Source organism: Erythrolamprus reginae, chromosome 3, assembly GCF_031021105.1.
Source record: "Erythrolamprus reginae isolate rEryReg1 chromosome 3, rEryReg1.hap1, whole genome shotgun sequence".
NCBI lineage: Eukaryota > Metazoa > Chordata > Lepidosauria > Squamata > Dipsadidae > Erythrolamprus > Erythrolamprus reginae.
Window position 1 is genome coordinate 252,829,011 of NC_091952.1, and position 22,271 is coordinate 252,851,281.

Consider the following 22,271-nt stretch of genomic DNA (forward strand, 5'->3'; position numbering starts at 1 on the left):
ATAGATAAATAATCCCCTTCTTTTTTTATTAAAAAAAATTAATAATAAAACAAAACCAAAATCTATTACTATTATCTTCTCTTTTTCCATCCCTGTCTCCTCCCCCCTTGTGTGTGTGTGTGTGTGAACTCTTGAACCATTTCCAATTAGAGGTGAGCTATTGGAATTGGTTCAAGAGTTCACACACACACACACACACACACACACACAAACTGCTGGGGTTTTTTTTCTCTGTTATTATTTGGATGCTTTTTACCATATGCTTTAAATCAAGAGTCATTTCTCTCTCTTTCTCTCTCCCCCTCTTGCTCTCTCTCTCTCTCTCTTTCTCTCTCTCTTTCTCTCTCTCTATTGCTTTCTTTCTCTCTCACTCTTTCTTTCTATCTCTCTTGCTTTCTTTCTCTTCTCTCTCTTGCTATCTCTCTCTTCCCCCTTTCATCTCTCTCTCTCTTTCTCTCTTGTTTTCTTTCTCTCCCTCTATTGCTTTCTTTCTCTTCTCTCTCTTGCTATCTCTCTCCCCTTCCCTTTCTCTCTTTCTCTCAGCAGCGGCATTGGGCAGTAGCCGTGGGGCAGCAGCAGGGTGATCAGCTGTGAGGCGGAGCTCCGGAACGGAGGCACCGACGGCGAGGGGGCTCCGAGAGCGCTTTCTCCCAGCGCTTCGGGAACGCCTGCCCTGCCTCTACTGCAGCCCCCTTGCTTTAAGTCTGGGATGAAAGCGCTCCCAGTGAAGGGGCTGCGAGAGGGGCGGGGCGGGCATTGGCGAAGCCCACGGAGAAAGCCCTCTCTCGCAGTCCCCTGGCTGGCAGAGCTTTCGTCTTGCAGCCACCACCGCCACAGGAGAAGTCGCGCGCCAAGGCAGGAGGTGGCGGAGGAGGAGAGGGGGCGGATCGGGCGGGTGGGGGGCAGGTCCGAGAAGCCAGGGGCGCGTTTGGCCGGAGGCACCATGGGGAGGCAGGGGCGGCCGTGGCTCCCTTTCCTCCTACTGCCGCACCTCCCCGCCCCTGCCCCCCCCCCCGCGGGCTGGCAGGGGGATGGGGAGCGCACGCCCATGGAAAAGGGTGCACGGGGGGGTATTTTGGGGGGGGCGCGCACGCGCGCAGCTTACAGGGAACAGTGCCAACAGTTATGAACAGAGTCCTAACAGAAATGATTAAAATGGGCTCCATCAAAACGATTCAAACAGAAAGAGATATGACACCCTTGTATGGAAGAAACAGCGCTGTAGGAGAAGACCCAAAGGTGCCCCCCCTCCAAAAGGCAACTGGACATACTTGGTTCTTTTTCTTTTGAAAATGTTTCCTTTCCCATCCAAGAAGCTTCTTCAGTTTTAATCTTCTTAGCTGAGAAGTGAAACATTTAAAAAAAGGTGGGGGGACCCAAAACATAACATGGTCCAGTTTACTTTAGGAAAAAGCACATTTTTTCTCAAACAGAAAACAAGTTCCTTGTTGTGTCCAATCACACTTGGCCATAAAGAATTATATGAATCCCAGTGACCGATTAGGTCCCACAGAGTGGGCCTTCTCCGGGTCCCGTCAACTAAACAATGTCGTTTGGCGAGACCCAGGGGAAGAGCCTTCTCTGTGGCGGCCCCGGCCCTGTGGAACCAACTCCTTCCAGAGATCAGAATTGCCCCCACCCTCCTCGCCTTTCGTAAGCTCCTTAAAACCCACCTCTGCCGTCAGGCATGGGGGAACTGAGATATTCTTTCCCCCTGGGCCTCTACAGCAGGGGTCTCCAACCGCCGGTCCGCGGACCGGCACCGGGCCGCTGGGGGTTTTCAGCCGGTCCGCGGCGCCAGGGCCCCCTCGGCCTTTCCGCGCTGCCCACCGCCCGCCCGATTTGCCCCCTCTGCTCCTCTGCCACCTCCTGCCTTTCACCGCAGCTCCTCCCGCACCCGGAACGCACGCCCTGCCCGCCTCACATTTGCCGAGAGGACTTTCGCCCCGGGCTCTCAGCAAGGGGGCTGCATGAGAGGCGGGGCCGGCGGAAGGTGATATTCAATGTCGGGGGCGAACGGGCGGTCTTGCGCGCGCTCCCTATCTCCCTGCTAGCCCACTCGGAATACTGTATTCAAAATAAGAAAAGCCTTCGCCGGCAAAGGCTTTTCTTATTTTGAATACGTATTCCGAGTGGGCTAGCAGGGAGATAGGGAGCGCGCGCAAGACCGCCCGTGCGCCCCCGACATTGAATATCACCTTCCGCCGGCCCCGCCTCTCATGCAAACCCCCTTGCTGAGAGCCCGGGGCGAAAGTCCTCTCGGCAAATGTGAGGCGGGCAGGGCGTGCGCGCGTCACCGCTGAGAAGAACGGAGAGAGAACGAGAGTGAGTGAAAGCAACAGACAGCAAGATAGAGAGAAAGTGAGAAAGAGAGAGTGAGAGAAAGGGGGGGAGAGAAAGAGATAGCAAGAGAGAGAGAACAAGAGAGAGAAAGAGCGTGAGAAACAAAACAAGAGAGAAAGAGAGAGAGAGAGAAAGCAAAAGAGACAGAAAGAAAACAAGAGAGAGAAAGTGAGAAGAAGAGAGAGAAAGAGGGGGAGAGAGAGAGAAAGAGAGAGGGGGGAGAGAGAGAGAGAGAGGGAGAAAGAGAGGGAAAGGGGGGAGAGATAGCAAGAGAGGGAGAGAGAAAGAGAGAGGGAAAGGGGGAGAGAGGGGGGAGAGAAAGAGGAGATAAAGGAAGAGGAGAGAGAGAAAGGAAGAGAAAGAAAGAAAGAGGGATAGAAAGAGAGAGTGAGAGATGCTCAGTGAGCCTTTCTTTGAAGTTGCCTTTCTTTCTTTCTTTCTTTCTTTCTTTCTTGCTCTTTTTCTTTCTCTCTTTTACCTTTCCTTCCTCTATTTCTTTTCTTTCTCCTTCCTACCTTCTTCCCTCCCTCCCTCCAGTCCTTCCTCTCTTACTCTCCCCTTTCATAAGTTTCCTTGCTTCCTTCCTCTGTTCCTGTACCTTCCCTCTTTCCTTCTTTCTTCCTTCCTTCCTTCCTTTCCTCCCTTCCTTTCCTCCCTCCATTTCTTGCTTTCCTTTTCCTTCCTCCCTTCTTTCCTCCCTCATTCCCTTCTTTCACTCCTTCCTCTCTTACTCTCCCCTTTCACACCTTTCTTTGCTTCTTTGCACCCTTCTTCTGTTCCTGTACCTTCCCTCTTTCCTTCCTTCCTTCCCACCCTCCGTCCATTCATTCACCCATTCCTCTCTTGATCGCCCCTTTTACGGCGCCGCTGACAGCTAGCTCCCCCCCCCCACCGGGCCATGGAAAACTGGTCTAGTTGAAAGCCGGTCCCTGGTGCAAAAAAGGTTGGGGACCTCTGCTCTACAGTTTATGCATGGTATGTCAGTATGTATGTCTGGTTTTTTATAATAAGGGTTTTTAGTTGTTTTATTATTGGATTGCTACATATTGTTTTTATCCCTGTTGTTAGCCGCCCCGAGTCCACGGAGAGGGGCGGCATACAATTCCAATAAATAATAAATATTTCTATTTTTGTTTCTGTCTATCCTACCCTCCCCTATCCTATCCTCTCTTCTCCTTTCCTCTCCTCTCCTACCCTCCCCTACCCCATGGGACAATCATGACCTGGATGATTGAGAATTTCCACAGATGCTAGGAGAAGACCATTTCAGACTTTTCCACCACTGGTCTACATTCTGGCATATTTTCAGTGAGGAGGGGGTTGAGTGAGCTGACGTGACATTGGCTGCTTGTCTCAGGCATCCCTGTGGTCAGTTTCAGTGAGGATCATGGGGTACCCTGCAGTCATGCCTAAGGCAGTCCGAGCCAGGGGTAGGAGGGAGGGAGGATATCTATACTGGCAGGCTAGCCTCCATGTACTTTAAGAGCATGATTTCTAATGAATATGACCTTCATCTCGTCTCCTCTAGGCACCAACTTTGGACCCTTTACGTTCTGTAGATTTCAACTCCCCAAAGTTTATGCTATTTATATAGAAAGGTTCCTATTACAAACCAGCTACATTCTCATTAAATACTAATTACCATGAAATTTGTATGTCAGGTGTGAAAAATCAGGTCCACACATGAAAATCCAGCTAAACTGATTTACTGCTAATTGTGCCTATTCACAGGAATCTTTTCAAATAACAGTTAGCGCCTGCTAGGAATTATATAACGGTCAATGGAATTCAAGGGAGGTTGGATTTAGGTCACTTGTGGCTATGTAGAGATTTTAGGCTAGTCCCTCTTTTAATCCCATCCCCCAGCTTGCTTGCTTGCTTGCTTATTTATTTACTTTACTTTATTTTATTTTATTTTGTCCAATACACAATGAGGGTTTTAGTGGGTATATATCTATATACACATAGTAAAATACATGATGAAGGTTATAGAGGAGATACTCATAGTAAAATTTATCTAAGAAATAATAGAAAAGAAGGTATAGTAATAGAACATATCAATGAAAGAATAGAAGAAGAGATATAGGAATAGAAGAAAGGTATAGGAGATATAGGAGAGCAATAGGACAGGGGACAGAAGGCACTCTAGTGCACTTGTACTCGCCCCTTACTGACCTCTTAGGAATCTGGATAGGTCAACCGTAGATAATCTAAGGGTAAAGTGTTGGGGGTTTGGGGATGACACTATGGAGTCCGGTAACGAGTTCCACGCTTCGACAACTCGGTTACTGAAGTCATATTTTTTACAGTCAAGTTTGGAACGGTTAATATTAAGTTTAAATCTGTTATGTGCTCTTGTGTTGTTGTGGTTGAAGCTGAAGTAGTCGCCGACATGCAGGACGTTGCAGCATATGATCTTGTGGGCAATACTTAGATCATGTTTAAGGCGTCTTAGTTCTAAACTTTCTGGGGCCAGGATTGAAAGTCCAGTCTCATAGGGTATTCTGTTTCGAGTGGAGGAGTGAAGGACTCTTCTGGTGAAGTATTTTTGGACATTTTCAAGGGTGTTAATGTCTGAGATGCGATATGGGTTCCAAACAGATGAGCTGTATTCGAGGATGGGTCTGGCGAAAGTTTTGTAAGCTCTGGTAAGTAGTGTGAGATTGCCAGAGCAGAAGCTACGTAGGATTAGGTTTACAACTCTTGAAGCCTTTTTGGCTATATTGTTGCAGTGGGCTTTGGCACTCATTCTGGCTTCTGCCATTCATTCTTATATTTACTTATATATCTCTAACCCACTGTTCATTTAGAGACAAAAATCAATCTGGATATATTTAGAATAACAAAGTTGGAAGGGATCTTGGAGGTCTTCTAGTCCAACCCCCTGCTTAGGCAGGAAACCCTTCACCACTTCAGACAAATGATTATCCATCCTCTTCTTAAAAACTTCCAGTGTTGGAGCATTTAGCAGGGGATGAAATAAATTTAAGCAATTTATAGTAAATATAGGGCTACCATTGCTGGATGGGAAAAAATCCAAGACTGCATAACTGTATAACCATCTATTTCCTGAATAAAATCTTCTAAATGCAGAAAAACAAATGAGAGGACAACTAGAACGGCAGTAAAAAATTAAAGGTGCAAGTAGCACAAATTCTGGAGAAATTATTAGATATCTGGGGAAATAATTAGATCTGGGGAAACAATTAGATATATCTACATGTTGTGTACTTGTTTGAGTACCATGCAAGAGCAAGCAAGGGAGATACAGGTATTCCTTGACTTACAACAATTCATTTAGTGACCATTTCGTAAACTCCTTAAAACCCACCTTTGTCGTCAGGCATGGGGGAACTGAATCACCTGCCCCGGGCATGTACAATTTATGCATGTTATGTTTGTGTGTATGTTTGTTTAGAAATATGGGGGTTTTTAAATATTTTAAATTATATTTAGATTTGTCATGAATTGTTGTATCCTGCTGTGAGCCGCCCCGAGTCTGCGGAGAGGGGCGGCATACAAATCTAAATAATAAATAATAATAAATTCGTGCGGCCTCCTGCCGCACGAATCCCAGCGACCGGTTAGGTCCCACAGAGTTGGCCTTCTCCGGGTCCCGTCGACTAAACAATGTCGTCTGGCGGGACCCAGGGGAAGAGCCTTCTCTGTGGGGGCCCCGACCCTCTGGAACCAGCTCCCCCCTGAGATTAGGATTGCCCCCACCCTCCCTGCCTTTCGTAAACTCCTTAAGACCCACCTTTGCCGTCAGGCATGGGGGAACTAAAACACCTCCCCCTTGCCCATGTTGTTTTGTTGATAGATTGACTGTGCGCCTGTTTTTTATATATACTGTTTTTATGAGATTATTAATTTAAATTGCAACTAGATGGGTGGGCATTGGATTTGGTATTATGTACTGTACTGTTTTTTTATTATTATTGTGAGCCGCCCCGAGTTTGCGGAGAGGGGCGGCATATAAATCCAATAAACCTAAACCTATAACCTAAAAATAAATAAATAAATTTCAAACTTACAGTGGCAATGAAAAAAGTGACTTATTACAATTTTTCACATTACAACCATTGCGGTACCCCTATGGTCACGTGATAAAAATCTGGATACTTGGCAACTGGTTCATATTTATGACCATTGTATGGCCCCGGGATCAGGTGATCCCCTTTTGTGACTTTCTGACAAGCAAAGTCAATGGGGAGGTCAAAGTTCATTTAACCAATGTGCTACTAATTTAACAACTCAATGATTCACTTAACAAGAAGAAACCAGATTATCTCCGGGACCGCCTTCTGCCGCACGAATCCCAGCGACTGGTTAGGTCCCACAGAGTTGGCCTTCTCCGGGTCCCGTCAATTAAACAATGTCGTTTGGTGGGACCCAAGGGAAGAGCCTTCTCTGTGACAGCACCAGCCCTCTGGAACCAGCTCCTCCCAGAGATTAGAATTGCCCCCACCCTCCTTGCCTTTCGTAAGCTCCTTAAAACCCACCTCTGCCTTCAGGCATGGGGGAACTGAGATATTCTTTCCCCCTAGGCCTTTACAATTCATGTATGGTATGTTTGTATGTATGTTTGGTTTTATAATAAGGGTTTTTAGTTATTTTAGTATTGGATTGTTACATGCTGTTTTTACCATTGTTGTTAGCCGCCCCAAGTCTACGGAGAGGGGCAGCATACAAATCCAATTAATAATAATAATAATAATAATAATAATAATAATAATAATAATGGAAAAAGAAACATCAGGGAAAGGGGGAAAAACTCAATTAACAAATATCTCACTTAGCAACATATATATTTTGGGCTCAACTGTGGTCGTAAGTCGAAGACTACCTGCATGCATTCAACAAGCAAGTTAAAACGGAGGCAGAGACCCAGGTCACGTGCTGCTCTTCTCTTACCAAACATCCAGACATCACTGGCTGAGGTAAAACGTCGGAAGTTGATGGATTCTGGGGCCATCCACTTGATGGGCAATTTTCCTTTCGAAGCTGAAGTGCACAAATGAAATGCATTCAGAACATCTTAAAAATCATTATTCTGCTCCGCTCCCTATTATTTTACACTGTTGGGCTGCAAGCTGAACTTTTGAGTATCTATAACGATGCTATAGAGCAGTGTTTCCCAACCTTGGCAACTTGAAGATATTTGGACTTCAATTCCCAGAATTCCCCAGCCAGCGAATGCTGGCTGGGAAATTCTGGGAGTTGAAGTCCAAATATCTTCAAGTTGCCAAGGTTGGGAAACACTGCTATAGATCATTGCACACAAAGACAACTAGACAGAAGAACAGGTTTTTTCGCAAACACCATCACTCTGCTAAACAAATAATTCCCTCAACACTGTCAAACTATTCACTAAGGCTATGTTACTATTCCTATTAGTCTTCTCATCATTCCTATCACCCATCTCCTCCCACTTATGATTGTATGACTGTAACTTGTTGCTTGTATCCTTACGATTTATATTAATATTGATTTTTCCTGACTACTTATTTGTACCCTATGACAATCATTAAATCTTGTACCTCATGATTCATACATACATATATATATATATATATATATATATATATATATATATATATATATATGTATTTGTGGGGGGGGGGGTTCTCTCGAAAAAGCTGAAGGGATTGGCTACTGTAGCCTAGAGGTTAATTCTCTGCCTTACAAGACAAAGGCTGCTAGTTCAAATCCCAGTGAGGGTATGGCTAACGGATGAGGCCAGAACAAGGCCGAAATAGATTTACCCTAGTCTCCCTTAATTTTCAAATTCAGCAAAAACATTGTGTGTGTGAGAGAGAGAGAGAGAGAGAGACAGAGACAGAGAGGGAGAGAGACAGAGGGAGAGAGACACAGAGAGAGAGAGACAGAGAGAGAGACAGAGAGACAGACAGAGAGAGACAGAGAGACAGACAGAGAGACAGAGAGAGAGACAGAGAGACAGAGACAGAGAGATAGAGAGAGATTTTTTTGTCGAATGAGCCTCTCAGCTCCACCAGGGGCCATATTCCAAAGCAGATAAGTTTTTTTATAACCAACAACTATAATGCTGATAATGAAAAGGAAGGGAGACTACTATAGATCTATTTCGGGCTCATTAGGCTTGATCAGGTAGCCGCACACTTTTTACTGGGATTAAGGCCAAGAGGGTGGGGGCAGTACAAATCTCTGGAAGGAGTTGATTCCAGAGGGCCAGGGCCGCCACAGAGAAGGCTCTTCTCCTAGGCCCCACCAGACAGCATTGCCTGGCTGACGGGACCTGGAGAAGGCCAACTCTGTGGGACCTAACTGGCAGCTGAGATACATGAGGCAGGAGACAGTCTCATAGGTAATTTGGTCCTAAGCCATGTAGGGTTTTATAGGTCATAACCAACACTTACCTTTATAATATGTGCTATCTTCCATATACCGAGACAAACCAAAATCACCTAGTTTCACACAGTCTGTAGAGGACACCAGCACATTTCTAGCAGCAATATCCCTGGTGGAAGACATAAATGTTAATCCTTCAGTTTCATGCATCAGCACCTGAGCGTATCTGGAGCACATTTAATTGCATTATTTTCATCTCAAAAATCTATCACATTCCTGCTCTCTTCCAAAAAAAAAAAAAAAGAAGGCACAATATACAGTATCACATTACATACTGTATGAAAATCTAGCTGGGTTAGACAATTACACCTGAACATAAGGGCAACCAATGTTTACACAGCTTAGTACGGTACTTACTAAGACATCTCCAACTAAATGTCAACGAAGCAGTGGAAGTGATGTGCCGGTGCCTGGAGGCTGTTGGGGCCTGGATGGGTGTCAACAAACTCAAACTCAACCCAGACAAGACGGAGTGGCTGTGGGTCTTGCCTCCCAAGGACAATTCCATCTGTCCGTCCATTACCCTGGGGGGGGGAACTATTGACCCCCTCAGAGAGGGTCCGCAACTTGGGCATCCTCCTTGATCCACAGCTGACATTAGAACATCATCTTTCGGCTGTGGCGAGGGGGGCATTCGCCTGGTGCACCAGTTGTGGCCCTATTTGGACTGGGAGTCATTGCTCACAGTCACTCATGCCCTCATCACCTCGAGGTTCGATTACTGCAATGCTCTCTACATGGGGCTACCTTTGAAAAGTGTTTGGAAACTTCAGATTGTGCAGAATGCGGCCGCGAGAGCCATCGTGGGGCTTCTTAGATTCGCCCACGTTTCTGCAACACTCCGCGGCCTGCACTGGCTGCCGATTGGTTTCCGGTCACAATTCAAAGTGTTGATAATGACCTTTAAAGCCCTACATGGCATTGGGCCAGAATACATCCGGAACCACCTTCTACTGCACGAATCCCAGCGGCCGATAAGGTCCCACAGAGTTCTCCGGGTCCCGTCGACCAAACAATGTCGTTTGGCGGGCCCCAGGGGAAGAGCCTTCTCTGTGGTGGCCCCGGCCCTCTGGAACCAACTCCCCCCAGAGATTAGAACAGCCCCCACCCTCCTTGTCTTTCACAAATTACTTAAGACCCACCTTTGTCGCCAGGCATGGGGGAGTTAAGTTATCCTTTCCCCCTAGGCTATTACAAGTTATGCATGGTATGTTTGTGTGTATGTTTGGTTTTTATAATAAGGGTTTTTTAGTTGTTTTTATTAATTGGATTGTTCATGTTGTTTTACCACTGTTGTTAGCCGCCCTGAGTCTGCGGAGTGGGGCGGCATACAAATCCAATAAATAATAATAATAATAAATCTTCCACTAATTTTTCCACAGAATGCTTCAAGTTGTGGAATCTTTTTGAATCATTATAAAACACAGGCATGCAATGGTACCACCAATGTTGTTTCCTAATTCTGATTCTCAGAAAGAATTTCACACGCATTGTAAATTCTTGCACTGGAGTTAGTGTTTAGGGGGAAACTACTTAAAATTCCCCAAGTGCAAAAAAAAAAAAAAAGCGTAACAAATCTCTATCCTCTCCACTAATATCAGGATGTCATTATTCACCCCAGAGCCTTGGAAACTGAAGTTATTTTTCCTTTCCTGAAATGACAACTTCCTGTACAGTAGTAAGAAAATTACACACTGCTCCTGCTAGGGGCTGGATCCCAAACCTCTGTAACAATTTCATTGTGGTACCAGATGTTTGCAGAAGGAGGAGTAAAGGACGAGCGAGCAATCTTCCTATTGATACTGCTTAAGCCTTTCCAGTTTCCTTACAATGAAATGCACAAGCATATGTACATCAAAGCAGGAAAAAAAAATAATCCAGGATTTGGGGTTTAGAAAAACAAGATTAATTTATGGTTCCTTGACCCCTTGGTTAAAAATCACGCAGAATCTATTCTGAATCAGAGTTCTGAACTTGCTTCCATATTTTCCCTAGTATTATGTCAGGTTCTTATTAAAAAAATAATCTACTGTATAAGAGTGTTACTGCATCCAAAATCACCTTGAAACTATTACAAGTGTTGTAGTTAGCTCTGGCCCAGCTCCTGCCCCAAGGACTGTGGATGTGGGGGAGATATCCACATGCTGCAGGCCTGTTTTGTCCCCCCCCCCCGGTGGAATCTGATGATGAAGGCTCCTCTAACCAAGAAGACATGAGTGACAGGGAGGAGGAGAGTGTGGCAGACAGCTCAGAAGGAGATAAATTATCTGTCTCCTCCTTGGATTCAGAACAAGAGTTAATGATACAGCCACGCATGCGGAGAGCGATGCATAGGCAGCAACAACTGAGAGATTATTATCAAAGAAAATGAGGCCACCTGTGGTTGGGTGGGGCTGTGGTCATTAGTGAGGCTGCTATAAATAGCAGCCTGTGGGTTTGGCCATTGTGGAGGATTATCTGATCGTTGTGTTTCATGACTGCCTTGCTGACTTTGACTTTTTGTGTGCTGATTTTTCTCTGCTTTGAAACTACACCAGGGCAAAGTGTGTTTCACTTTGTGAAAGAAGAAGGACTGTGAATTGCCTCACAGCTGCAAGCTAAGTATCACAGAACTGATAAGGGACTTGTACAAATTACCAGTTTGTTTGGAGACCAGTGCTCTTTGCTATACCAAAAGAGGGCTTGGTTTAAGGGAATTTTCATTATAAAGAACATTGTTTTGAATTTTCAAACATGTGTGTGTCTGAAATTTGTACCTATGAATTTTCGGGAGGAGTCTACCAGAGAGCCCGACAGAACATACAAGTATAGAGTTACTTTTAAAGTTGTCACATTATCCAATTGCTTTCCGTTTAAATTAACATGAAAATGTGAGCAATCTATTGGTTAAACGGTTTTCAGGAAAACCCTTATTGCTATCTCATGCTTTGGAGGTTGCAGGCTGTTTCAAACTGGAAACTGGAAATCGCAAGAGGCTTTGGAAGACCTCCTTCCTAACTCACTTGGGCTACTATTTAAGCAAACATGTGGAAGAAGTTGCCCAGCAGATGTCACCCTTTGCCGAGTCTCTCTCATGCTCCTGGCTTCGGAACAGTTAATACTCACAATGAGACCGAAAAATTAAGGATGAAAATAAGTGGATTCTAAGATGTTAAAATACTACTCACCCTTGTTCATTAAATCAACATAAAAGGAATGGCTTTTGGTGAGATGCAAATTTGATCAGCTCATGAAACAATGGAAAACGGGAGTTCTGGATAAGAAAACTCATTGCCACTGAACCCAACGTGGCTCTTATATCAGGTAGTAATATACAGTGATACCTCGTCTTACGAATTTTAATTGGTTCCGGGAGGAGGTTCGTAAGGTGAAAAATTCATAAGACGAAACAATGTTTCCCATAGGAAACAATGTAAAAGCGATTAATGCGTGCAAGGAAAAAGAAAAAAATCGCAAAAACGGCGCTCCGCTGGGCACCGCCGCCCGGCTGTCAGATTTTGAAACAGCTGGGCGCTTCTCGGCGTTCTCCTGAATTATGAACCCGGAAGTTTGGCAAACATTCAGGTTCGGCGTTTGCGTGAACGCCGAGAAGCGCTGCCACCCGGCTGTCACCTTTGCAGAAGAGCCATGGAGCTGTCAGCCAGTCGGGAGGCTCAAATGGAGGTGGGGAATCCCAATAGGGAATTCCAGGGGCGGAGCTTTGACATCACGGAGACGTCCTTCCTGGCTGGCTGAAACGTGGACTCTCGGCGTTCTCCCGAACCCAAACTTTTGCCAAACTTCTGGGTTCGGCGTTCGTGGCGGCGGGTTCGTAAGGCGACAAAAGCTCGTAAGAAGAGGCAAAAAATTCCAAACCCCGGGTTTGTATCTTGAAAAGTTCGTATGACGAGGGGTTCGTATGACGAGGTACTACTGCATATACCATTTTAGAGGAGGATGTTTTGCAGGGAGATGATGATCTTACCTATGTACAAACCGTTTGCTCTCTAAGTAGGCAAGTGCTGTGCTAAGTTGGTAAGCATAAAGTATCAAGGATGCCAGATCCAAGCTGTATTTTCTGACTTGCAGAAACGATCTCAGCTACAGGATAAAGTAGAGAGAAAGAGAGAGAGAGAAAAGGGGGGGAGGGAGAGGGGGGAGGGAGAGGTCAGATTAAGTGAAAATACATTCAGGAGCAGAATGTTGCAGTCCAAAGGATCTCGATTCAATATGTTTAGATTATTATTAGAATTAGAAGGAACCTTGTAGGTCCAACCCCCTGCTCAAGGAGGAATCCTACACCATTTCGGACAAATGGCAGTCCAATCTGCCTTTGAAAGTCTCAAGTGTTGGAGTTCTCACAACCTCTGCAGGCAAGCTGTTCCACTGGTTGATTGCTCTCACCGTCAGAATGTTCCTCCTTATTTCCAGGTTGAATCTCTCTTTGGTCAGCTTCCATCCGTTATTCCTTGTCTGGCCCTCTGGTGTTTTGGAAAACAGCCTGACCCCCTCCTCTCTGTGGCAGCCCCTTAAGTAGTGGAACACTCTTGCAGCCTAAAGAATCCCAACTGCCTTCTCTCTCTCTCTCTCTCTCTCTCTCTCTCTCTCTTCGCCATTCCACTCTCCTCCTTTTCATGGGTATTAAACATGCTCAATTCTCACTAGGCTGTTGCAGAGAAACTACAGTGGTACCTCAAGATACGAACCCCTCATCTTACGAACAACTCGTGATACGAACCCGGGGTTCAGAAAAATTTTGCCTCTTCTTACGAACTTTTTTCGAGTTACGAACCGGCGTTCGGAGACTGCTGGGAAGCCGCGCGGCTGTTTTAAAAGATGACAGCCGGGCGGCGGGGCTTCCCAGAAGCCTCCCGAACGCCGGTTCGTAACTCGAACAAAGTTCGTAAGAAAAGGCAAAATTTTTCTGAACCCCGGGTTCGGTTCGGGAGGTTGCTGGGAAGCCCCCCAGCCTGGCTGTCACCTTTTAAAACAGCCGCGCGGCTTCCCAGATGTCTCCCGAAGCCGAACGCGGAAGTTCGGCTTTGGCGTTCGGCTTCAGGAGACAGCTGGGAAGCCGCGTGGCTGTTTTAAAAGGTGACCGCCGGCCTGGGGGCTTCCCAGCACCCCCCCGAACCCGGGTTCGGGGGGGTGCTGGGAAGCCCCCCAGGCCGGCTGTCACCTTTTAAAACAGCCGTGCGGCTTCCCAGCAGTCGCCGAAAGCCGTTTTTTTGCAGGGGGTTTTTTGGTTGCACGGATTAATTGACTTTACATTGTTTCCTATGGGAAACAATGTTTCGTCTTACGAACCTTTCGTCTTACGAACCTCCTCCTTGCACCAATTAAGTTCGTATCATGAGGTATTACTGTATTGTGATTTCTAAACCATCATTGGACTTCTCCAAGCAATCCTGGCAGTGGCTATCACTCCAGCCTCAATTGTTGGAGGTGGTGGTGGTGTTTCAACTATTAAAAGGAAAGTGATGATAATATTCTGTGCTATCTTTAGAATTTAAAGACTTTCCTTCCAATCAAAACTTAGATTTTGATTCAACAAAATGTATATATTTTACAAAAACTTGGACCGTCATACTCTAAATCAGCAGTGGGCAACTACGACCCCTGCAACAGTCGCAAGTGTGAAAAATGGTCATACGTCACGTTTTTCAGTGCCGCTGTCGCTTAACTCCCCCCTCTTCTGACTATAGCAATTGAGAATGGTATGGCTGTGTTGTATTGATTGTTTTCAATATTAAGGGGTTTTGAGTCTATTTTTTATTAATTAGATTTGTATTACTTTTATTGTATTTGTTATTGTTGTGAGCTGCCCTGAGTCTTCGGAGAGGGGCGGCATACAAATCTAATATATTATTATTATTATTATTATTATTATTATTATTATTATTATTATTAATAATAATAATATGTCTACTGTCAATTCTTTATAACCTCTTCACTTCATTTCTCCCTTCTTTTTTGAATTGTTTCATCTGATAACAATATTTTCCCCCTACACTCTTTTTGTCACTGTAAATCACAGTGTAATCATCATAAACAACATAATCATCAGTCTATTCACTTTCAATGTCTTTTTTTTTCTTTCGTGGCTGTCAATCCCAGTGGCCGCTAAATTGAACCGCTGTAAGTTAAGGACTAACACGTAGGATGCGCAAAGATTTTAATTTACGATCCTTTTCCTCTCTCCTCTTCCCAGTGGAAAAGCAGAGAGAATTGTCGCTCAATTCCACACGGAGAAGAACAAGTTTGGGTCTCCTCTTCCAATTCCACAATTCCCCCTGGGCTCAGTTCAAAACGACAATTTTGTCCTTGCCAAATACTGATGACGCTTCCTTCCTTCGAGAAAGACGTCCGGCACCATACGTCCACATCCCACACCCCATCAAAGTCTTTATCGAGCCCCTGAGGACGGACATGTCTTGATGGATCCTTCTCACCTCTCCCTGGGTACAGAGCTCCATAATGATCCAGACGGGGTTTTCCGTAATGACGCCAATCAGCTTCACAATGTGAGGGTGATCAAACTGACGCATCGTTACTGCAACGGGGAAGGCAAAAGTTCTCGTTAAACAGAGGCATGCTGTGTGACAGGCAATCTGAAAACAGAGGGGGAAGTGTTCTTCCTGGAGCAAGGGGCTGAAACAGATTCTAGACTTACTAGCAACTAGCACTTAAGGCTTACACACACCGCTTCACAGCATGGATGCCAGGGCTCCTCTGTCCCCATCAATATGAAGTAGAGCAGTTTCCGGTCACAATTCAAAGTGTTGGTTATGACCTATAAAGCCCTTCATGGGCTTTTTAGGTCATAACCTATATCTCCGGGACCGCCTTCTGCCGCACGAATCCCAGCGACCAGTTATGTCCCACAGAGTTGGCCTTCTCCGGGTCCCATCGACTAAACAATGTCATCTGGCGGGTCCCAGGGGAAGAGCCTTCTCTGTGGCGGCCCCGGCCCTCTGGAATCAACTCCCCCCAGAGATTAGAACTGCCCCCACCCTCCTTGCCTTTCATAAATTGCTTAAGATCCACCTATGTCGCCAGGCATGGGGGAATTGAAATACTCTCCCACCCCCCGGCTTATATAGTTTATGTATAGAAACATAGAAACATAGAAACATAAAAGTATGACGGCAGAAAATAGGCGTTGATTGCTTACCTGAACGCCTCTTCTCGTACGGTGAGCGGGTACAGCAGTCACATGGGTTGCTCATGTCCAATCCGGTGGAACTGAGCCTAGTATTAAAAAAGCTTGCCGGATCCGCCCCTTCCCCAGAATTCGCGAATCCATAGACTAGGCTCAGTTGTGAAGCTCTGTAGTGTTCAACTCTCATTGTTAGAGGAAGAAAGGTATAGAAAGGTAAAGAAGACACATACAAGGGCGGGAAGTGACTGCTGTACCCGCTCACCGTACGAGAAGAGGCGTTCAGGTAAGCAATCAACGCCTATTCTCCGTACTGAAGGAGCGGGTCCAGCAGTCACATGGGACATACCCAATAGATGGTCCCTAGGGTGGGATTAGCTTGCTATCGTGAGAGATAACGGATTGGAGTACCCTTCTGCCGAAGGCAGCGTCCGCTGAAGCATAAGAATCAATTTTGTAGTGCCTGATGAAGGAATTTGGCGAGGCCCAAGTGGCTGCTTTTGCAGACCTCCTCCAACGGGGCTTGAGTCGCCCAAGCGGCCGAGGTGGCTGCGCTCCTGGTGGAATGCGCAGTGATGTTCCTTGGAACTGAGAGGGAGGCCGACTCGTAGGCCTTAGATATAGTCCCTCTGATCCAACGGCCTATTACTGTTGAAGACACTTTGGCCCCCATAACTCTGGGATGATAGGCTACAAAAAGTGCTTCTGACCTCCGAAAGGGTCCTGTGCGTTGGATATATATTCTCAGCGCTCTGGTGAGATCCAGGGTGTGCCATCTAATTGCCAAGGGATGGTCTCGTTGGAGGCAGAAGGAAGGTAGGACAATATCCTGAGATCTGTGGAACATGGAACTGACCTTGGGTAAGAAGGTGGGGTCCAGTCGCAAGACTACCTTGTCCTGATGGAATTGGCAAAGGTCCTGCCTGATTGAGAGGGCAGCCAGCTCCGAAATGCGTCGGGCAGAGGTAATAGCCACCAGGAAGGCTACCTTAAAGGATAGGTACCTGAGGGACGCCGATTTTAGGGGTTCGTATGGTGCCTGCGTGAGGGAATGGAGAACCCGTGGCAAATCCCAGGATGGATACCTGTGGACCTTGGAAGGTCTGAGGTTGGCTATGCCCTTGAGGAATTCCTGAACTTCAAGGAGGGATCGGAGAGGCTGTCTGCGGGGACCCCCTAGGACAGATGAAATGGCTGCCAGATGACGCCGGAGGGTGCTGGTGGACAGTCCTTTATGGAAGCCTTGCATAAGGAAGGAAATGATTCTGTGAATGGGGATGCACAGAGGGGAGAGACCTTCCTGAAGACACCACTGGTGAAACTTGGACCACGTGTGGTCGTAGATTCGATTGGTTGAGCCCCTTCTGGCCTTTAAAATGACCTCCACTGAATCGGGGTCATGCCCACGCAGTTCTAAATCTCTCCTGATAACAGCCAAGCGGTGAGGTGGAACCACTCCGGGTCTGGATGGAAAGAGGCCCCCTGCCGCAGCATATCCCCCGAAACGGGGAGTCGCCAAGGGTCCTGGACGGACAGCTGTTGGAGATCCGCGAACCAGGGCCGGCGGGGCCAATGAGGGGCGATTAAGATTACTCGGGCCCTCTCGGTGAGGACCTTGTGAATCACGTCCGGGAGGATTGGAATTGGAGGAAATGCGTAGAGTAGGCCTGGAGGCCATGGACTCCGGAGGGCATTGATTGCTTCCGCTCCCGGGGATGGAAATCTGGAATAGAAGCGAGGGAGTTGGGCGTTCGCATTGGTCGCGAAGAGATCCAGAACTGGTAGGCCGAATCTGAGGGTGATTTGATGGAACAGGTCTTGATGGAGGTTCCACTCTCCTGGGTCTATCGTTGCTCGGGATAGCCAATCCGCCTGGACGTTGAGACTCCCCGAGATGTGATCGGCTAGGAGCGACTGGAGATGTTTTTCCGCCCAAAGGCCCAACTTGAGGGCCTCCCTCATGAGAGCCTTGGATCTCGTGCCTCCCTGTCTGCAGATATGGCTTTTTGTGGCAATGTTGTCGGTGAGAATGAGAACGTGCCGGTTGGGAATGCGAGGAGAGAAATGCTTCAGAGCCAGGGAAACGGCTCTTAACTCTAGCCAATTGATTGGCCTGGAAGCTTCCTCCGGGGACCACGTGCCCTGGGCTATCATCCCCTGGGCGTGGGCGCCCCATCCCGATAGACTGGCATCTGTGGTGATGACAAATTGATCCGGGCACCTGAACGGGGATCCTTTGTCCATGGCCGGAGACTTCCACCACTTGAAGGATCTGCGAACACTCAGTGGGATGACAATGCGTCGATTTGAGTTGCTGTGCCCCGATCTCTGAAAAGGCAACAGAAGCCACTGGAGTTCCCTAGCATGAAGGCGAGCCCAGGGAATGATGCCTATGCATGACACCATCTTCCCCAAAAGGGAAGATAGAGTAACTATGGATACTGAAGGATTAGATAAAATGTTAGAAATTAACTCCACTATACTGAGTTTTCTCTCGGGAGAGAGAAAAACCTGGGAAGATTTTGAATCAATAATGGATCCCAGGTGTGGAATGGAAGTGGAAGGTTGGAGGTGGCTTTTTTCAAAGTTGATGGAAAACCCATGGTCCTGAAGGACTGACATGGTGACAGAAAGGTCTGATTTCACTCTCTCTAGGGAGTTCCCATGAATTAAAATATCATCAAGATAACATAAAATGTGGATGGGAGACGCCCGGATATAGGCCGCCAGGGACCCCAAGAGCTTTGTAAAGACCCGAGGGGCCGAGGAAAGGCCAAATGGCATCGCCCTATACTGGAAATGCCTGCCTTGAAAGGAAAAACGTAAAAATTTTCTGTGGCATTTGGCTATAGGAATGTGAAGGTAGGCCTCAGTGAGGTCTAAGGAGACCATGAAATCTCCCGAGTGAATGGCGGCCAAAATAGAAGACAAGGAGTGCATCTTAAACTTCCTATATTTGATGAATAGGTTTAGTTTCTTTAAATCCAAAATGGCTCTCCAACCTCCGGAGGACTTTGGAACCATAAATAGAATGGAGTAAAAACCTAGGCCCTTCTGACCGGAAGGGACCGGTTGAATGGCTCTAATGGACAATAGATGAGAAACGGCCTCCTCCATACGGTTACAATCTGAGGATGACCTGGGAGAAGGGCAGGAAATAAAACGTTTAGGGGGAGGAGAAATAAATTCTAAAAGAAGACCTGTTTGAACAGTGTCAATGACCCAAGGGTCCTTGGAGGAGAGACGCCAATTTGAAGCGAAATGAGCTAGGCGACCCCCTATGGGAATGGAGGAAAGATTACCATCTAGGTTTTTTTGAAGCCCTGTTAGAGGAAGCTCCCCTTTGGAAACGAAAACCTCTACCCCTGGAGTTCCTACCTTGGGAACGAAAGCGGGGGGAATACTGACCTGGAGATCTCTGATAGGAAGCCGCTTGATCTTGCTGGCGCCCTGGGCGACGAAAGGACTGCGTTTTGGTAACCTTTTTCGTGGTTGGGCCCAAAACCTTCTTCTTATCCGTGGTCTCCGTGAGGAGTGGATCCAGAAGGTCACCGAAGAGAAGGTCGCGCTTTAAGGGGCCCTGGGATAACTGCCACTTTTGGCGAACTCCCGCTTGCCAAGGGCGAATCCATAGGAGTCTTCTTGCCGTTGTAGAGGCTGCAATAGACTTAGCAGAAAATCTAGTAGATTGCAAAGTGGCATCAGCCACGTACTGGGCAGCTGCAAAGACCTTGTTGAAGTCTTGTTGACCTCTCAAGTCATCGGGAGGAATGTGCTGTTGAAGTTGGCGAAGCCACAGCAGCATGGCTCTGGAGAAGAAGGAGGCCGCTGCAGAACTTTTAATGGCCCAGGAATCAGCGGAGAAACCTCTTTTGAGCATTTGCTCGATGCGCTTGTCCTCTGGACGGAGGACTTCCTCCGCCTCGCCTGGCACAGCCGCTGCCGAGTGAAGAATCTTGACAGGTTCATCTGGTTTGGGGAAAGATAGAAGCTCTTCATAGGAAGAGGAGAGTTTATACAACTTTCTGTCCTTGGTGGAGGGATTAAGGCCAGAGGCTGGAAAATCCCACTGTTTGAGTAAGGCATCTTTAAACAATTTAGGCATAGGAGTTACCTCGTTATCCTCCTGTTCCTCTGTGAAGTAAGGTAAATTCTCCTCCGGGGGATCAGTGGAAGTGGAGGCTTGTTTCTCCTGGGCTGCTAATCCCGTAGAAATTCTAGCTTTGAGGAGGAGAGATTTGAATAGTTGAGAAGGAAAAATAGTAATTGGAGGAGGGACCTTTATTTGGGATTCCTCATCCTCTGATAAGCCCTGAAAAGGGTCTTCATCCTCCTCTACATCCTCATATTCATCCTGGGAGGATTCTGAATCATCCTGAATAGGAGCTCTGACCGCTGGGGAAGAACCCAAGGGGCGGGAGGAACGAGAAGGAGGAAGAGGTAAAGGGAGCTCATTGATGGAGGAGAGTTTGGCATCAATGGCTTTGGACAACACAGCAAACATAGATTGGAACTCAGGAGGTAAACTGGAAATATCAGCAGAAATGGCAGAAGAATCCCTAAAGGCCTGGGAGGATCCTGGCTGGGGGGAATCTTCAATAATATCTGGTTCCTCTGGACCTATGCCCCATAGGTTAGGTTGGGGTCTGTCTAGGTTTGGCTCATCCAGAGATAACACAGGGACCCCAGAAGGAGGCAGACTAGAGGCCTCTGGTGGGTCTTGACTACTGATTACTTGGGCCTGCACTTTCAAACGTTTTGCTGATTTGTCATGAATTTTTTGTAGGGCTAGGTCCCTTCTCTTCTCGGCCCTGGTGACCTTGGTCGAGGGGCGGGCCCCTGGAGAAGAGGAGGAAGAGGCCTGTGGGATACTAGTAATCTCATCGCCTGTAGGCCTGGCCTCTCTGGGACCTTTAGTTGTGCCTCTCTTGGGAAAAGTAGCCATAGTCTGACAATTAACAGAAGACAAGGCTGAGCCAATAACTAAATTATAAGGAGAAGATTTCAAGGACTTCCCAAGAGGAATGGATCCTGCTTCGAGGCCTCGAAGCTGCTGAAACGTGAGGACAATCTGGGCAAACCCAGAGTTCGTGCCCCCAAATCCAGCGGGGCCAGCCTCCCTAAACTTTGCAATTAAGTTAAACCAAGGCACTCTGGTTGGAGGCTTAGCCGGTGGAGAATTTAGCCTGGGACCCCCAAGGCCCGCTCCCGGATCCACGCGGTGGACTGAGGCCTACGCGGCTGGCAAAAGGCCAACACGAGAGGCCTAGATTTTTTAAAAAAGGGCGCGAAGGCCTTCGCGCCGAAAAAATCGCTCCGTAGAATTTCTTAAGGGAAAAGCGATCGACTAAGTCCAGGAGACTAGAAGGCGTCTCACTCCGCAGGAGGTATTTTATAAGCCCTTATATACAATAAATAAACAATAATTCAATAATAAATACTTGCACCAGAACCTCCAGGCCAAGGGATTAGAAGAATCCACAAGCGGCCGCAGGAATCGTAACCGGCAAAACCGCCGGGGGAAAACGAAACCGCAACTTCTCCCAAGGAAAAAAGCCGAGCCGCTTTTTTTCTTTTTTTCTTTTTAAAACGGCTGGCGCAATTAGTGCAAGTAATTAAATAAAGACAATAAATCTTACTACTTTTTTTGAAGGAAAGATCGAAGGGAAGGTGTTAGAATGTTGAACGAGCTATCACAATACAACCGCAGGATATGCGAACTGAGCGAATTCTGGGGAAGGGGCGGATCCGGCAAGCTTTTTTAATACTAGGCTCAGTTCCACCGGATTGGACATGAGCAACCCATGTGACTGCTGGACCCGCTCCTTCAGTACGGAGAAAGACCTCATGGTCCATCTAGACTGCCCTTATACTATTTTCTGTATTTTATCTTAGGATGGATATATGTTTATCCCAGGCATGTTTACATTCAGTTACTGTGGATTTATCTACCAATTCTGCTGGCAGTTTGTTCCAGGCATCTACTACTCTTTCAGTAAAATAATATTTTCTCATGCTGCTTTTGATCTTTCCCCCAACGAACTTCAGATTGTGTCCCCTTGTTCTTGTGTTCACTTTCCTATTTAAAACACTTCCCCCCTGAACCTTATTTAACCCTTTAACATATTTAAATGTTTCGATCATGTCCCCCCTTTTCCTTCTGTCCTCCAGACTATACAGATTGAGTTCATGAAGTCTTTCCTGATACGTTTTATGCTTAAGACCTTCCACCATTCTTGTAGCCCGTCTTTGGACCCGTTCAATTTTGTCAATATCGTTTTGTAGGTGAGGTCTCCAGAACTGGACACAGTATTCCATATGGTATGCTTGTGTTGTTGTATGGTTTTAATTATGGGTTTTAGATGCTTTTAAGCATTAGATTTGTTATATTGTTATTATT

The 22,271-nt window shown here is 46.7% G+C and overlaps 1 protein-coding gene across 10 annotated transcripts in view; it reads right to left on the bottom strand.

Annotated features, from left to right (window-relative positions):
* PTK2 (protein tyrosine kinase 2) overlaps window positions 1-22,271 on the bottom strand; it is a 300,863-nt gene that overhangs the window by 77,823 nt on the left and 200,769 nt on the right. For all 10 annotated transcript variants that reach the window (XM_070748364.1, XM_070748360.1, XM_070748365.1 and 7 more), the window contains 4 exons: window positions 15,165-15,265; window positions 12,698-12,813; window positions 8,742-8,842; window positions 7,258-7,347 (listed from right to left, as the gene is read on the bottom strand). In XM_070748364.1, coding sequence (XP_070604465.1) covers window positions 7,258-7,347; window positions 8,742-8,842; window positions 12,698-12,813; window positions 15,165-15,265 — 408 coding nt within the window. The remainder of the gene's footprint in view (window positions 1-7,257; window positions 7,348-8,741; window positions 8,843-12,697; window positions 12,814-15,164; window positions 15,266-22,271) is intronic.